This window comes from Spironucleus salmonicida, chromosome 7, assembly GCF_000497125.1.
Source record: "Spironucleus salmonicida strain ATCC 50377 chromosome 7, whole genome shotgun sequence".
NCBI classification, from domain to species: Eukaryota; Fornicata; order Diplomonadida; family Hexamitidae; genus Spironucleus; species Spironucleus salmonicida.
The window spans coordinates 185,661-200,356 of NC_090602.1; the positions used below are offsets into that span (position 1 = coordinate 185,661).

The window sequence follows — 14,696 nt, forward strand, 5'->3', positions numbered from 1 at the left end:
AGCAGTGATTAACTTTATTTATGTAATTATTATTAGTTTTTTCTTAATTTATTACTATAATATGTTGTTAGTATTGTTAAGCATAACAAACTACCAAAGTATAAATAAACAGCGAAATAAGTTGAAAATTACTTACCAAATTATTATAGATAAAGACTAAAGAAAATAATATAACCAGCTGTGTATAAAAGTTATAAATATTCATATATAATTATTATAAACATTTATATACAACAATAAATTATATAAAAATTTTCTATTCTATTTAAAATTGACCATCTTTGAATATTAGTTAAACCATCCGTAAAGTATATTAAGAGAATATTATTTTAATCGTACAGACAAAAATCTAGATCTTAAAGAAATTTATTAAAATAAGACATTTATCTTTATAAAAATAATGTATGTTTGCTCTTTAAAAATTAAAAAACTCAATAATATAACTAATCAGGATAATAAGTGGTAATTAAGATATTATACAAATTAGTTAACTGATATTTTTAACATTATTATATTATAATTATTCCCTTCTAAAAATGACCGCCAATCTACGTATTCCCTAAATCTATATCTAACCCAACATAAAATTCCTCCAATTATAATAATTAAGCTAAATATAATCGAAAAATTAGTAGTTGTACCTCCTCTAATAACGTTCACAATCCCGTTATAAATCAAAAAAACTGTCTAACTGTAAAACCTCAGTAATGGCTACACGAATTCCATTAATTATTTAAACACTTGGCGATTTTGATGATATTAATTTCGCGTAACCATTTGAGTCTAGAAATAAGTATTTCGATATTCTAGTTCCTGGAACAACATCTAAAATTGACCGTACAATAGCACAATCCTCATCTGCTGAAGAGGCCGAAATTTAACCAAATGATTCAATTTTTATTAATTATCGTGAACTTTTCCTTAACTTAACGGCTCGTGGTATTGTACTAAATGAACTTATTTTAGTTAATTTTTAAACCTTAAAAACAAGTTAAGATAAGTAAGGGAAAATTATTAAGCTAGAAAGAAAAATGAATTTTAAGAAAGGGAGTATTCTCCGCGATGTGCGCTAAATTGAGGCAGAAAAACGACATTTTAAAGAGTAACTTTTAGAGGCCGGAACAGGATTTAAATTAGCATATTTTGATAAACTTCTAGAAGAAAAGTATGGAGAAAGACGTAAGGGATATGAAAACCGTCTTCGAAAACTCATGGAGACATTTTGTAAAATGTATGTTGCGATATATTAAGGAAATTAGTGATTTATATTATTATGTATAATTTAATTTAAATTTAATTAAATAAATTCGCTCTCCAAGAAATGTCTAAGACTCCAGCACATCATAATATAGGTAACTGGCACTGGGATGAAAAGAGCTTTACAGAATGGTCTAAGACGTATATTAAAGAATTGTTTGAGTTTGTAAAGGATGTTGAAGAAGGTATTAAGCTTGAAATAACTGTAGACGAAGTTAAAGGCGAGGCTTTTAAAATTGTTCGTAAGAATAAGCTTAGATCTTCATTTGATTTTAAAATTAAAATGAAATTTAGTTATTTAGTAGCTGAAAAGGATACTATTAAAGGTACTATTTTATTTGAACCTTTTTGTGACGAAACTGATCCTGAAGACTGGTGTTATGAGGTCAAGATTGAAAATGTTAAAGAACATAATGCAGATAATGTAGCAGATTGTAAAGCATTGGTTTGTCAGAAGTTATTTATTGACAAATTTTAGACTTATGCTGATGAATTCAACAATAAGATGGATTGATTAATATTTATCACTCTTAAACTGGATAGTGTTCAACTGAAGTTGGTGGTGAGTAAATAGTATCTTGGTAAGAAAATTTTTATTGAATATCTGCTTCTATATCTGCAGTTATTGATATAAAATTATTTTATTGATTATTTAGATATTGTCTTATTTCTAAAATCTTATCTTTTAACTGTTTTATTTGATTTTCATAATTATTGTGTTCTAAATTCTATATAATTATCATTTTTTATTTCATTTTTTGAAATTCTTATTCTTATTCCTTGAGAGATTAATTTTATTCTATAATAAAAGATATTAATTATGTGATATCATTATAAAAATCTGAAATATTATCTTAAATAATAATCTGTTGGCTATCAAAATATGATGCCAAATTTGTCAAATTTTTTCCAAAACTTGAAAGTAAAGATTTAACTTAAACTTATAACTTCTCTTCATAATTTTATTTTGTCTACTCTTTCTAGCTTATAACCTAATACTCTAATTTAATATGCTGATTCTCAGATTATAAAGACTATATCTGTTTCGTTTGCTCTTCTATTTCATTTTTATATTTTTGCATAATTTCAGGTAGTAGTGATATATCTTTAATATCACAGCTGTTAAGTATTTTTGAAGTTTGAGTATAATTTTATGTAATATTAAACATTTAATAATATTTTGATGAAATAATTTTATTTTCTTTATTCATTTCATCGAATTTAGATTAAAGCTACTCCTAATTGCGAGAATCTTCTTTTACCTTTAATTCTAGTTTATCAATAATTTAGTATTAAATCTCAAAGTCTTCTTCATAAGATATCAACTTATTTTTCAGTATTTCGTTATTAGATAATAAACATTATTAAGATTTAGATATTTGTATAAATTTACTTTTCAGTCCAATTAAGTTTCGTAATATTGATTTAACATCTTTATAATCATTAACTCCTAACTCCCAAGCGATCGTAGAGTATGTACTTACAAGTTCCATTATTTAAGTTAGTAAATATAATATAAGTATATAATACTGTTTATTTTTATTTAAAATACCTTATTGTATATTAAATTTATAATATTATTAAATATGAAAATAAATGGAAGAAATTTTATCAGATGATGACTTTAAATTTAATTTAAATACTGGTGATTAGATATACACAGTGAAAATCTAACCATTAAAAATAAATTTAAATATTACCAGCAGCATTTACTAGTTTAAAATACGAAATGTTTTAGACATTTAGCCAAAGGGGATGCCAGAAATAACATCTCGTTAATAATCTTTATAATAGAGATAGAGACCTTTATATACCGATAAAATGAAATCTCCGTGTAAGAGTTTTTATTATGATGTCGGGAAAAATTTTTAGAGTCTAAAAAAGGCACCTATTGCCAAACTGTATGGATCTGATAGGTTTAAATGAGTGAAATACGTCCAAGTAGTGCAATCATGTCTTATTTTTGTTTGAATTTATAAAATTAAAATATATATTAAGTAATATAATATATTTCCTAGGCATAGGAGTTTTTTAAATGGAAAATGAGGAAAATCTAATAGAGTAGCATAATATTGATAAAAACTTACATTATATAGCTAGTCATTAAGATTTTCCAAAAATTTCTGACTTATATGTGTAACAGATGCATAATTAAGATAAAATTAACAACATAAAATTTACAAAATAACAAAAATCATTAGTTTTCAATATTTTATAAAACACATGTATGAATACAGATAAATATTCAGTATATTACGCAGTTTGTATAATCAACTCTCCAAAAATGCTATACTAAAAATTTGCAAATACTATAACTAATATTTTTCAATAACTTAACTTGCATCCACCTTATGATATGACTTCTTTTTATGTTCAACTAAAGGAAAAATCTTTATCACATCAACTTTATTAATAGCTAGCTAAGTATTCTGTTAAAATAACGTAATTTGATGAGTTCGAATTTCCTTAATTTCTATAAAAGTTAGATCCAAATAAATCTCCATAACAAATTTTTCAATTTTATCACGAATTATCATTGAAGTTATAGAGATTCTTTATCTCTCACGGTTAATTACAAAAATTTTATCCATAAACTTTTACTGATATCCTAAAATATCTCAGAATTGTTGGATTAGATAACGCAAATCGATTTTTACCATAAATCCATACAGGTGCTATATAAATGGCCAGTAGTTTTGGCCTTAATATAGAAAAACTTATACAATATGTATAGGCGATCGAAAACTGTTACGGTGAGAAACCTACTTTTGCAGAAACACTTTGGTTCTCTTGTAAGAAGCAACTTATTAAGAAATATAATTCATATGGAATATTTTTAGCATTAGAATAGGCAAATTAAGTGTATGAGCTTGCAAATGAAATTCGTGCTAGAAAACAGTTTGAATACTCTCATTTCATCGTTATCTAAGATCTGTTACTACGTAAATGTAATTGCTTTTATATCTATTAAATAACAAAAATTTGTCCAATTTGCTTTCACTAGAAACTATAAAAATCACTATTTCTGAACTTCGCACCAAGTCATTTCCCGATAATAATGAAATTGTTCCAGGAAATTCGCTCCAAAAACAAGCTTTTCTATTGTAAAAACTTAGAAGATTTGTAGTAAATAATCAAAAGCTGCTAAATTATGTATAAATAGCGTAGTTTTGTTGATTACGTTCTAGGACTTGATAGCTATTAATAAGATGAGTTTCTTTCACATATTCAAGATATTTGCCTGTAGTTGATTTCCAGTCCTTATATCAATGATAGAATGAAGATATAGAACTTCGACTAGAGGTTTATTGAACTGATTCATGAATTTTACTGCCTATCATGGATCTAGCTATTTTATTTATAACAAAGTTGCAATTCAAAAGAATCGCTAGCATATTTTCTTACACGAACAAAGTAATCTATAGATATTTAAAGCGCTAATACCGACGATTTTTAGATTTTAGTTAAATGATTAATTATATATATTAATCCTAGTATAATTTTATCCATTTCATATTATGAGCTAAAATAATTTGCAACAGCTTTTAGCTATTAAGAAGATTTTACTGTTAGCATAGATAATAGCTAAATCATTAGGAAGAGATATAGTATAACCATAAGATATAAAACTTATCAGAAACCTTAAAAATTCGTAGTAGAAAACAGGGTATGAAGCCCATCCATAATAATATTAAATCACGTCTTATGTATCATAGCAACCTAAAATTTTTAAGATTAGAGATCTTTTAGCATAAACATCAGAATAGCCTTAAACAACAATTGAGATTTATTAAATCTCAAAAAAAGGTTAAGATCAAATCTTGCCTCATCTATATCAGCCGCCGAAGAAACATTAATAATTAACTACAATTCAGCTGTCTTTGGATTTATTTGGATAAAATTAGCTGTAAAATCTTCTTTTAAATAATATTCTTGATTTATCATATTCAGGACATGCAAGAAGAACATGTTAAGATATTTAAACTCGTTTATTTTCAAAAAAGTATACATTAAAGGCAGCTATTAATCTTTATACCATTATGTTGTAAAATTAAGTGGCAGATAGTCGGTTTATTTCTGATTTCATAAGAGATGCAGTATGTTAAATTTATTTTACAAGAAAATTTAACTAAGAGCTGGATCTACAATTGCTCGGGCAACTTTTTGGGAAGTCAATTTGTCTTAACCCTGACCCATAGGACTCAAGCAAACGAATTGGCCCTATATTAGATGATATACGACATAATAGCTAATATGCGTTGATGGGGGCTAGGTTTTTAAGTGCTATTGATGTTGATTATATTATTTATAGTATTTTTGAAATGTTTAAAAAAGGTTATGTTGATAAAAGTTGGGGTATCAGAGATGCACTAAGGAAATGCAACTGGGAGAAATTAGAAGCCTATGGTGTAGAAGATTGGTAGAACTTTATAACTGTTTAAGAAACTGGAACAGGAAGTGGTAAAGGATGAGTGTAAGTGAACGATTGCGGATATAATACTATCAAATACAGTTTCAATAAATTCATAGTGAATATGTTTCATTCATGATTTTTTTAGGATATAAAATAACTAATAATTAGTGGATTTAATTAATTTAAAACCTTGTATTTGTACTTTGCTATATTCTTATTCAAATTTGGAATAAATGATAATGGATAATTTATATGGTTTTTAAAAAGAATATAAATTGTTGTTTTATTTATTCTAAGTGATTTATTTTTATAACTGGATAATAGATTTAAGGCGATATCAAAATCAACTGGATTGTCAAACAAAATTGAATATTCTAAAGATTCTTTATAATATTATATTTAATATTTTTTAAAAACAAGTAATCCTGTTGTTTTCAGTATATAATCTAAAATATTACTCGGCAAACATGCTATCTAGTGTATTACATCAACAGACTAATGAATGATATCTTATATTTCAACAAATATATTATACTAATCTATACTGTGATAAGTAATATAACTTAACGAATCTATATAGTTCTAGGTTTAAGATGGGATATTCACATTATATTTTAGATTAATCCTTAAGATACCGTGTTTTATACATATAAAGATATCAATATCATTAATATCTGGAATTCTGGCCTCAATATTCTCTTAGTTCTATATTAAACTTCTCAGAATTAAATTATCATATCGAATCATTTAAATATTATCTTTTTCTTAGTATAATATTATAATATTCTCCTTCTTAAAAATGTCATATATTATAGACATTGGATCCTACATGACTAGATAAGGTATAACCGGAAATGTACTTCCAGATCTATAATTTCGTTCTATTTTTCTCACTGAAAGGTATCAAAAAGCATCTATATAGCATGCCTCTAAAGCTAGACAACCATACGGATCACAGTAGATCCCACTCTATACTCTGGAAAACGCAATCACCTCTGGCGGGAAAGAGTTATTTTCGGGTGCTATTTTTGATCTCCTGCACCACTCCTTGCTGGATATTCAGCTCGATAATCTGCTGATTCTGCTACCCCCAACGATCCCTACGCTTGAGCAGAAGATTTTGTTGAATCGTATTTTCGACGAGCTTTCTGTGGACAAGCTTTCCATGTTATAAACGCCTGCAACGTCTTTGTACTCGGCAGGCCGCGTGGACGGCCTCGTAGTCGACTCCGGCGAGACACTGACACGGGTCTAGTGCGTAATAGACGGTTTTGCAACTGATCAACTCCTGTAGAAAGGCGCTGGACGCTGGGCGACGCGAGACCTTTTCGACGCCTTTCAGGCGAATGGGCATCTGAGTTTGATCTTCGACGACGAAAGCCGGCAGATGAACGACGAGGCCGAGTTGTGGTACTGCGATCTGCTCAAATAGCAGATATCTGGCGAGGGCTAAACGCTGCGTTTGCCAGACGGCTAGATGGTGCAAATCCCATTAGATGGCTACCTGCAAACGGTAGCTCGGAATGCTGAATCGGTTTGTAGACTCATAAGCCGCGCCGTTGAGGGCCAGAGCAGTATTTTTAGGACCAAATTGCTATCAAATATCGTTGTTGCTGGCGGTAATAGCATGACGTATACTTTTTAGGAGTAAATGCTGTAAACACTGCAAAAATAGCACAAAGTCACAATTTTTGCACAGCCAAATAGAAACTCAGCCTAGTGGACAGGTGCATCTGCGATAGCTAGTTTGAGTTCGTTCAAAAGTCAATATTGTACAAAATAGTAGTGGTAAGAAAAAGGCTTCTAGTGATAAAATGCTTCATTCTTAAATTACTTTATTTTTTTCGATTAATGCCTTGGTTTTATACTCATTATCTATGCAATCAAGTGTCTACTAAAATAAATCCTTACTATTCTTAGCTAACTCAGCGTTAAACCAGTTAATTTCCTTTAAACAATTCTCCTTTTTGCTGAAAATCGCCTATTTAATTATATCAGAAAACTCATCAGCTTTGGTCATCACCTCAGCGCGTTCACTAAGAACTTAACCGTAAATTCCGTATTCAGGCCGCGTATCATAACCTTAAAATAGCTATTATTTTAACAGTAAAAATTTACCAGGGGCAGTCACAATATGAGCTTTGTAACATGCCTTTCCGAAAACGGCATGAACTATCCAACCAGCAGGTGCATAACCCTGAGCAACAGTAGCTATTGCACCAGCCATATTCCTTATTTAGTTATACAGAAATGATTGACCGTGGACGATCAATTTTGAGTAAGCTATACCATTTTCTATTTTTGCTGGCTGGAATTCGATTTGGAGCATCTTACGGAGGGTGGCTGATATAGCATTAAAGGAATCAGAAGGAGCAAAATTATGATAATGTACTGCTCGCGTCAGAAATGCTAATTAGTTTACTCTATTTAAATTCTCAAGAATTTATTCGTCGAAGATTTTTATTTGATCCTCCGGGGCTTCTGGACAGTTAATTTATTTGAAAATAACTGGTGTCACAAGACATTTAAATAGTTGAAAATCACCTGTATCTGGGAGAGTCAACAAGTTTTCGTTATACTTTTCATCAATTTATCTTGTGGGGAAGAGCATTTAAAGTGGGAACAGATATTCATAATAACGGGATGAACACATCTAACGGCCATTATATTTTGGCACAACACGCATAGAACCAATACAACGGATATCCGCTGGGAGTGAGCTATTAAGAGTTTCGTCAAAGTTATCTAATGGTTCACAATCTACTGTAAAAAGTGCAGATGCAGCGGAAACACCTTTATCTGTTCTGGAAACTCTATCTAACCGAAGGCGCTTCAAATCATCGTCTCTAGCCAACCCAGATTTTACCAACGCATTGATCAGTTCAAGTTCAATCGTTTTAACTTTAGTTTATGATGGTTGAATTGCGGATCCTGAATAATTTTCACCAATATAGGCTAGTGCAATTAATTTATGAATTGTCTTTACCATTTTGGAGGAAAGAAAAATAATTAATAATTAAATTTACTACATCATAACTGAAAAATATAGTATTTAGATAACGTCTAGTAATCATTTTCATTCATATAGAACTCATAACTATTATTCAAAGCAAAGTTATGCCTCAAATTTGTCCATTTCTGATTAAGATTGATACTCATATGTTAATAATGCTAATAAAACGATATAAATTTCGTATTGATAATAAAACTAAGAAATAATTTGAAATATATCTGTTTAGTTGCAGTAATGATAAGATATTCCTATATTTAATCATTGTACTATTAATAACGTAAATATTATTCATTAATATGTGATAAATAGAATATAAAATATAACTTAATCATAAGTCTAAATATCTGATCTCATCACAATATTATATTTACTCATCATTAGCTAATAATTTCCATCCATCGCACTCTTAAATAATGCCTCTAACTATACTAGACCCTACAAATTTGCCTTCTCTTAACATATGAAATCGTTTATTAAACAACATAGTTCTCAATATTTCAATTCTATCATTATACTACAATGTATTAAGTAAACTTGCAGTCATCTTATCTAACAAAATATAACTATTCTAAAGTTTAACCTCAATATACTGATTTTCTAATTAAAATTAAACTTTCATACCTTCTAACATTCTAGAGCTAATAATTTCTTTTTAAATTAATTCTAAATCCTTAGGTTAATTAAACTATAAATTAATTAAAGGAGTAGTGGTATCTATATATTAAGTTGAAATTATAATATCAATGTTATTTTATATATCATAAATACACTACTAAGAATCTTCCATAGATGAATCAAATATGATAACATTTGATTAGATTTATGACATTTAAGTTGAAAAATAAGAAAAACTAGAGTTTTTAAGTTCGTGTAACCCTTTTAATAATTAAACTAAAAAATCTAGTTAAAAGCCATTAGCATAGATAATAACTTTCTTCGCGGCTGTTTATTTATATATTAAATCAGTATCTATTGGCAATATGAAAATTTTAGCGTCCTATCTTTGAATTTCGCAGATAGGCCCTTTTTAGTCAGAATAAGTTTCAATTAATGTGAGAGAAGATGAAACATCTAATTGGTTAGTGATTACTTTCTTATTAATCTTTGTGATTCCCTAAATAGGTATTATAGTAAACATCCCTGTTATAAAAAATTCAGATGATTCTACTATTAATAGCCTATTCATTTTAGAGTGAAAAACATAATATAGATAATAATTATATCAAGTTTACTTTGTTATATCAAAAAATGTACTTAGTACAAAAGAAGATATATTAATTAAAATAACGATAACTGTAGCACAAATTAATCCAATAAGTTTGGGTATATTCGGTTTCTTCTTCATCATTGAAACTTCTTCTTAATTTATATCCGTAACATAAATTGAATTTTACAACTAAGTTTCTGGTATAGCTAGCTACAAATCACTTTAATTATTCTAATTTTAATTAGTTATAAATATTTCCCCGATTTCTTTATTTTTGTATAAAAACAATATAGGGAATATCCAGTATTCAATGTACCCTAAAATACTAGCCATAATACTAAAAACTTTCAGAATATCAGGTATTAGTATACTAAATCCACAGGAAATAAATACAATACAGATCCATATGAGAATATAAACTATATATCCTTTTTAGTATCTTTATTTTATTTGAATATTTTCATAAACATGCCTCTTATAGGAAATGTAACAACTACATATGTTAGAAGTATAACCATGGCATAAAGTAGTCTTACAGTTGTCATTGTATAGTTTTATGGGACAAAACTTAATAATACATTTGTTGAAATATCACTTCCAAATAGGAAAAGGCATACAAATGCCATCACTACACATAACCCTGATGTAGCTAAAGTGCCAATAACAATATATTTTTTAAGTAGTGCCCTCCTATATTCACCATCTCCTGGCATATTATTATATACAATAGGGATACTGGCTTAGCATCCATATATAGCCTTAAATATTGGAAGTCTTTGCATAATCTCAAAAAATATATAATGCCCTTTTACATGAATTGGGACTGCTAATTACCTTTTGGATGGTAATTTAATAATACTCACTACACCATTAATATTGATATCTGTGGTACCAACCTTAGTGGCAATTATTAAAAAAATACAAGCACAAATTACAGCAAAAGCAGCAAAAGATTGCTTAGCAGTAGATAAATTAGATATCGCCTTTAAACTCTTAAACACAAGAAAACCAGACAATACGACGAAAATAATTATCTTGATATATACTGTCTTAAAGTTATAATTGGACACAGCGAGAACAAATATGTTGATATAATCTGCACAAATCGAAACATATTAGGTTAAATATCCTAAATATTGAATCACAATGAATACTTCAACTATATTTGAAAATACTTTTCCAAATAATCCAGTAAGAAGATCAGATATAGTTTAACAACTAGTATAATAACATGCATCCACAATATAATTAAACCCAAAAAGAGAATATAAAGCCGTAAATGTGGTAAATAAAATACCTATAGGCCATGCAAGTCTCATATAAATATAAGGTAGGGCGAGAAGCTATGCACCTATCATTAAATTGCAAATAGTTAGTGAGACTCTTACCAATTCTTTCGATTTCTATGAAACTTTCAAACTCATTTTTAAAGATGTAGACCATTTTTATTTATTGGAATAATATAATTATATACCTATACGATTTTGTATAGTTTTAAATATTAAACAAGGCACACTAACTATACTAATATGTTATGTTTGTAATTTTCGATATTGTTAACTTCGCTTACTATAAGTTATCTGATTTTAGAGTTAAATATAAATATAATAATTCTTTAGGCACTGGTGATATTTACTTATTTCATTTTAAAAATTAGTATCATATAAATTTGGAACCATATATGTATTATAATTATACATCAAATTTATTTGTTTAATCTAATGTAAATATTTTTTAGTTCAACTAATTTATCGTATCTTTTACCTATACCGTGAATAATAAATTTCATTAACCATAACCAATGAAATTTTATGTTTGATCATCACATAATACTTCCCTTAAATTATCTACTTTGCTATAGATTAATTACTTGAAAATGTTAGTAGTACAAATATAATATAGTACTTATTTTAAAAATTAATACCGGTTATTATTTAAAGATAGTGATTTTAATAATCATAGTAATAAGTTGTTTTATTTATAAAATCACTGATCTGTGCCAAATAGTGATTGTATTTAATGCATAACATTTACAATTTTAATATTATTATTTTATTTAGTAATGCATAAATGGAATAATTATCCGACTAATTTAAAACAATAATAAAATTATATATTTTATTAAATAGTAAATGTATAATAATTATAAAGATGTCAATCCTATGATATAATATCAGTAGAAACTAAAATATTTCATAAAATAATATTAAAGATTAAATATGAATAAGATTATATTTATAAAATGAAATATAAGTAGTAACTAAATTCATTAAAATTATAGAATCTGCATACAATAATTCAAAGACTTATTTATATTAACCATTTTTTGATGTTTTAAGTATTTAATGTATGTAAGTTTAATTTAGTTCTAATAATTTATTATAAAAACTATATACTCCATAATATTATTATGATATGAATAAATGTGTAATGTTATTATTTCTGATTAACTTAGTTATATTATAGATGATACTTATAATATCTAAAGAATAATTAAGATAATAATAATAATTACATTTTATTGAATTTAAATATGATAGTATAAATAATTTAGTAATTAGCTTTGAAGAATGATTATTTTACAATATAACAATATGTTATTTTAATAATAGTTGGTCTGGATTAAATATTTGCTATCATATGTATTATTTAGTTCAATTTTACATATAAAATTAATTAAGAAACAAATTATATTAACTTACCTGACTTTAATTAGTATAGTAAAATATTATTAAAATTGTTAATAAATTATAAAAATATACTTACTCATATAATATTTAGCATATTCTTTCTTAAATCCTAAACTGTACTTTTACTTCGCCTAACATGATCTTTGTCGTACATTTCAAATCTTTTAGAGTTGTTTCTAATTGGTGTAACAGAATTTAAAAGGTTTTATAAATCATCACCTAAACCTGGACCTGGACGTCTAAATTTAGGCTTTCCTGGAGGAGGTCCAAATATTGTTTTTTATGGGGTTTATATTTTAAAAGTTGACTTGGATACAGAAAATGATTTTAATTTAGGAGTATTAATTTCTGATATGATAGATTGACAACTTTACTGCTATTCACCAGTTACAAAATTTTTAATGCCAGATTTTGGTGTTGAGAAAACATTCCTTACTGTATTGGTAGGAAGATTAATCTGACCTCTGTATGTATTCACTGCATTCGAATCATATTTATATGAGTTTTATATTTTAACGGATTTAGAACGTTTCTTTTCAGGCGTACAGTTTTCTTGTTTGAGATCTGATAAATATTAACTAATATTAACCATTGATGATTTTTTCGGAGATAAATGGATCAAAACTGACCTAGATTTCCTTTCTGCATGATGTGCTAAATTTTCCTATTTACAATTTAATTGAATAAGTTATTAAAGAAGAGTTGCAATCTAAGATTCTTTAAAATCATTTGGTGACCGCTATATAAATCCTCTGAGTTCAAAGCTTGCTGGATGACCCTCAAAAATTTTATACCCTTTTGAGTTATAAACTATGACCTGAGGAAGACATGGAGATTTTAATAAATCAGAAAAAGTTGTATTATCGATTATAATATTTTCTGAATACAATAATTACGGATATTTTATATTTTAATGCTCCTATGTAACAAATGCTGTGAAAGTTTTAGTTGTTGAAGATAAGTTGATGAACCGTTAAATATAATCTAAGGAAGACAATGCGGTTGTAGCGAAATAATATAAAGCTATATTTTAGCCTTTATAATATGGCTTGACATAATTTTAAAATCTTGCTTTTTTAGGTGCATAATGCCAGTTATCTACAACTTTATCTATAAACATTATTTTAAATTTTAAAGAAATATATTATTATATTACTTATAATTAAATATTACTTTTGCGGAAGAATGCCAGAAAAAGAATCATTTAATGCAGTATTTTTCGATATGACATGGCGTGATCGTCTTAATAAAGAATATTCAGAAGTATTAAAAACAAGAAAGTAACCGGATATTACTTTATATCATAATACAGAAACATAGTATATTTTTGGAGGTTCAGATTTGAAATAAGATTATCACAGCGAGATGACAGCATCATTTGGGGCGCGAGGAAAAATGATTCAAGATCGTCCTGATGTAAAATTAGATAAAAATACATTCATACCAGAGTCAGAATATCATACTACAAATGGCGATACATATGGATATGGAGATAAGTATGAAAAAACAGATTCAAACATATTTACAGGTACTCATAAGATGTGCAAATATTAATGAGTCAAATTTTTATCAATTATATATTATCTGATGAATATAAGTTTAATAATCAGGTAATTTTACCTGTATTTAAGCTTATAAGATATTACCTTTTATATAATTCATATAATTTTAATAACAAATCAGTAGACTAGTATAAATATATTAAGAGTAAAATTCAATATTCTTCAATATTATTTTATGATTCAGGATAATACAAAGAAGATTCAAATAACTGTAATACATTTGTTACCAAACAAACATGTAAGCATGTTAGTATTAAAAATTTATTATAACTTTTATATTTACTTCTTATGTAAAGCTTTCAGAGGAGTAATCTTCAACATCCAATAGGAACTAATAATACTAAGCATGAAAAATTAAATATATAAATGGTCTTCATATTATTTAATTTATTTCACTATCACTTATATTTAGTATTTTCATACAAAAAATTATTAAAATAGAAAATAATTATCCATCATTGATTCATCTTATTTGTTAACTATTTTAGTAACTGCAGGTTTTATTTAATTAGTGACTTCTCATGACTTGATATTATATTTATTTCGCCTTCTT

The 14,696-nt window shown here is 27.1% G+C and overlaps 12 protein-coding genes across 12 annotated transcripts; 7 read left to right on the top strand and 5 right to left on the bottom strand. All coding sequences in view use genetic code 6, as the record gives it.

The window, feature by feature from the left end:
• Nucleotides 1-707: 707 nt before the first annotated feature.
• Nucleotides 708-1,262, top strand: SS50377_26792 (uncharacterized protein; the record flags this gene model as incomplete). The annotated part of the gene is made up of 1 exon (XM_067910598.1): nt 708-1,262. One exon carries the CDS (start codon nt 708-710, stop codon nt 1,260-1,262), a length of 555 nt encoding a protein of 184 aa, XP_067761285.1.
• Nucleotides 1,263-1,321: 59 nt separating this feature from the next.
• Nucleotides 1,322-1,771, top strand: SS50377_26793 (Activator of Hsp90 ATPase; the record flags this gene model as incomplete). The annotated part of the gene is made up of 1 exon (XM_067910599.1): nt 1,322-1,771. The coding sequence occupies one exon, from the start codon at nt 1,322-1,324 to the stop codon at nt 1,769-1,771; it is 450 nt and encodes a 149-aa protein (XP_067761286.1).
• Nucleotides 1,772-1,781: 10 nt separating this feature from the next.
• Nucleotides 1,782-2,750, bottom strand: SS50377_26794 (uncharacterized protein; the record flags this gene model as incomplete). Its single annotated transcript, XM_067910600.1, has 1 exon — nt 1,782-2,750. The coding sequence occupies one exon, from the start codon at nt 2,748-2,750 to the stop codon at nt 1,782-1,784; it is 969 nt and encodes a 322-aa protein (XP_067761287.1).
• Nucleotides 2,751-2,853: 103 nt separating this feature from the next.
• SS50377_26795 (uncharacterized protein) lies at nt 2,854-3,183 on the top strand (the record flags this gene model as incomplete). The annotated part of the gene is made up of 1 exon (XM_067910601.1): nt 2,854-3,183. One exon carries the CDS (start codon nt 2,854-2,856, stop codon nt 3,181-3,183), a length of 330 nt encoding a protein of 109 aa, XP_067761288.1.
• Nucleotides 3,184-3,292: 109 nt separating this feature from the next.
• Nucleotides 3,293-4,729, top strand: SS50377_26796 (uncharacterized protein; the record flags this gene model as incomplete). The annotated part of the gene is made up of 1 exon (XM_067910602.1): nt 3,293-4,729. One exon carries the CDS (start codon nt 3,293-3,295, stop codon nt 4,727-4,729), a length of 1,437 nt encoding a protein of 478 aa, XP_067761289.1.
• Nucleotides 4,730-4,775: 46 nt separating this feature from the next.
• SS50377_26797 (uncharacterized protein) lies at nt 4,776-5,729 on the top strand (the record flags this gene model as incomplete). Its single annotated transcript, XM_067910603.1, has 1 exon — nt 4,776-5,729. One exon carries the CDS (start codon nt 4,776-4,778, stop codon nt 5,727-5,729), a length of 954 nt encoding a protein of 317 aa, XP_067761290.1.
• A 741-nt stretch (nt 5,730-6,470) lies between these two features.
• SS50377_26798 (actin) lies at nt 6,471-7,481 on the top strand (the record flags this gene model as incomplete). Its single annotated transcript, XM_067910604.1, has 1 exon — nt 6,471-7,481. The coding sequence occupies one exon, from the start codon at nt 6,471-6,473 to the stop codon at nt 7,479-7,481; it is 1,011 nt and encodes a 336-aa protein (XP_067761291.1).
• A 9-nt stretch (nt 7,482-7,490) lies between these two features.
• On the bottom strand, nt 7,491-8,660 carry SS50377_26799 (tRNA pseudouridine synthase; the record flags this gene model as incomplete). Its single annotated transcript, XM_067910605.1, has 1 exon — nt 7,491-8,660. One exon carries the CDS (start codon nt 8,658-8,660, stop codon nt 7,491-7,493), a length of 1,170 nt encoding a protein of 389 aa, XP_067761292.1.
• A 352-nt stretch (nt 8,661-9,012) lies between these two features.
• On the bottom strand, nt 9,013-9,870 carry SS50377_26800 (uncharacterized protein; the record flags this gene model as incomplete). The annotated part of the gene is made up of 1 exon (XM_067910606.1): nt 9,013-9,870. The coding sequence occupies one exon, from the start codon at nt 9,868-9,870 to the stop codon at nt 9,013-9,015; it is 858 nt and encodes a 285-aa protein (XP_067761293.1).
• A 368-nt stretch (nt 9,871-10,238) lies between these two features.
• SS50377_26801 (Solute carrier family protein) lies at nt 10,239-11,315 on the bottom strand (the record flags this gene model as incomplete). The annotated part of the gene is made up of 1 exon (XM_067910607.1): nt 10,239-11,315. One exon carries the CDS (start codon nt 11,313-11,315, stop codon nt 10,239-10,241), a length of 1,077 nt encoding a protein of 358 aa, XP_067761294.1.
• A 1,342-nt stretch (nt 11,316-12,657) lies between these two features.
• SS50377_26802 (uncharacterized protein) lies at nt 12,658-13,701 on the bottom strand (the record flags this gene model as incomplete). The annotated part of the gene is made up of 1 exon (XM_067910608.1): nt 12,658-13,701. The coding sequence occupies one exon, from the start codon at nt 13,699-13,701 to the stop codon at nt 12,658-12,660; it is 1,044 nt and encodes a 347-aa protein (XP_067761295.1).
• A 65-nt stretch (nt 13,702-13,766) lies between these two features.
• SS50377_26803 (uncharacterized protein) lies at nt 13,767-14,138 on the top strand (the record flags this gene model as incomplete). The annotated part of the gene is made up of 1 exon (XM_067910609.1): nt 13,767-14,138. One exon carries the CDS (start codon nt 13,767-13,769, stop codon nt 14,136-14,138), a length of 372 nt encoding a protein of 123 aa, XP_067761296.1.
• Nucleotides 14,139-14,696: the final 558 nt, after the last annotated feature.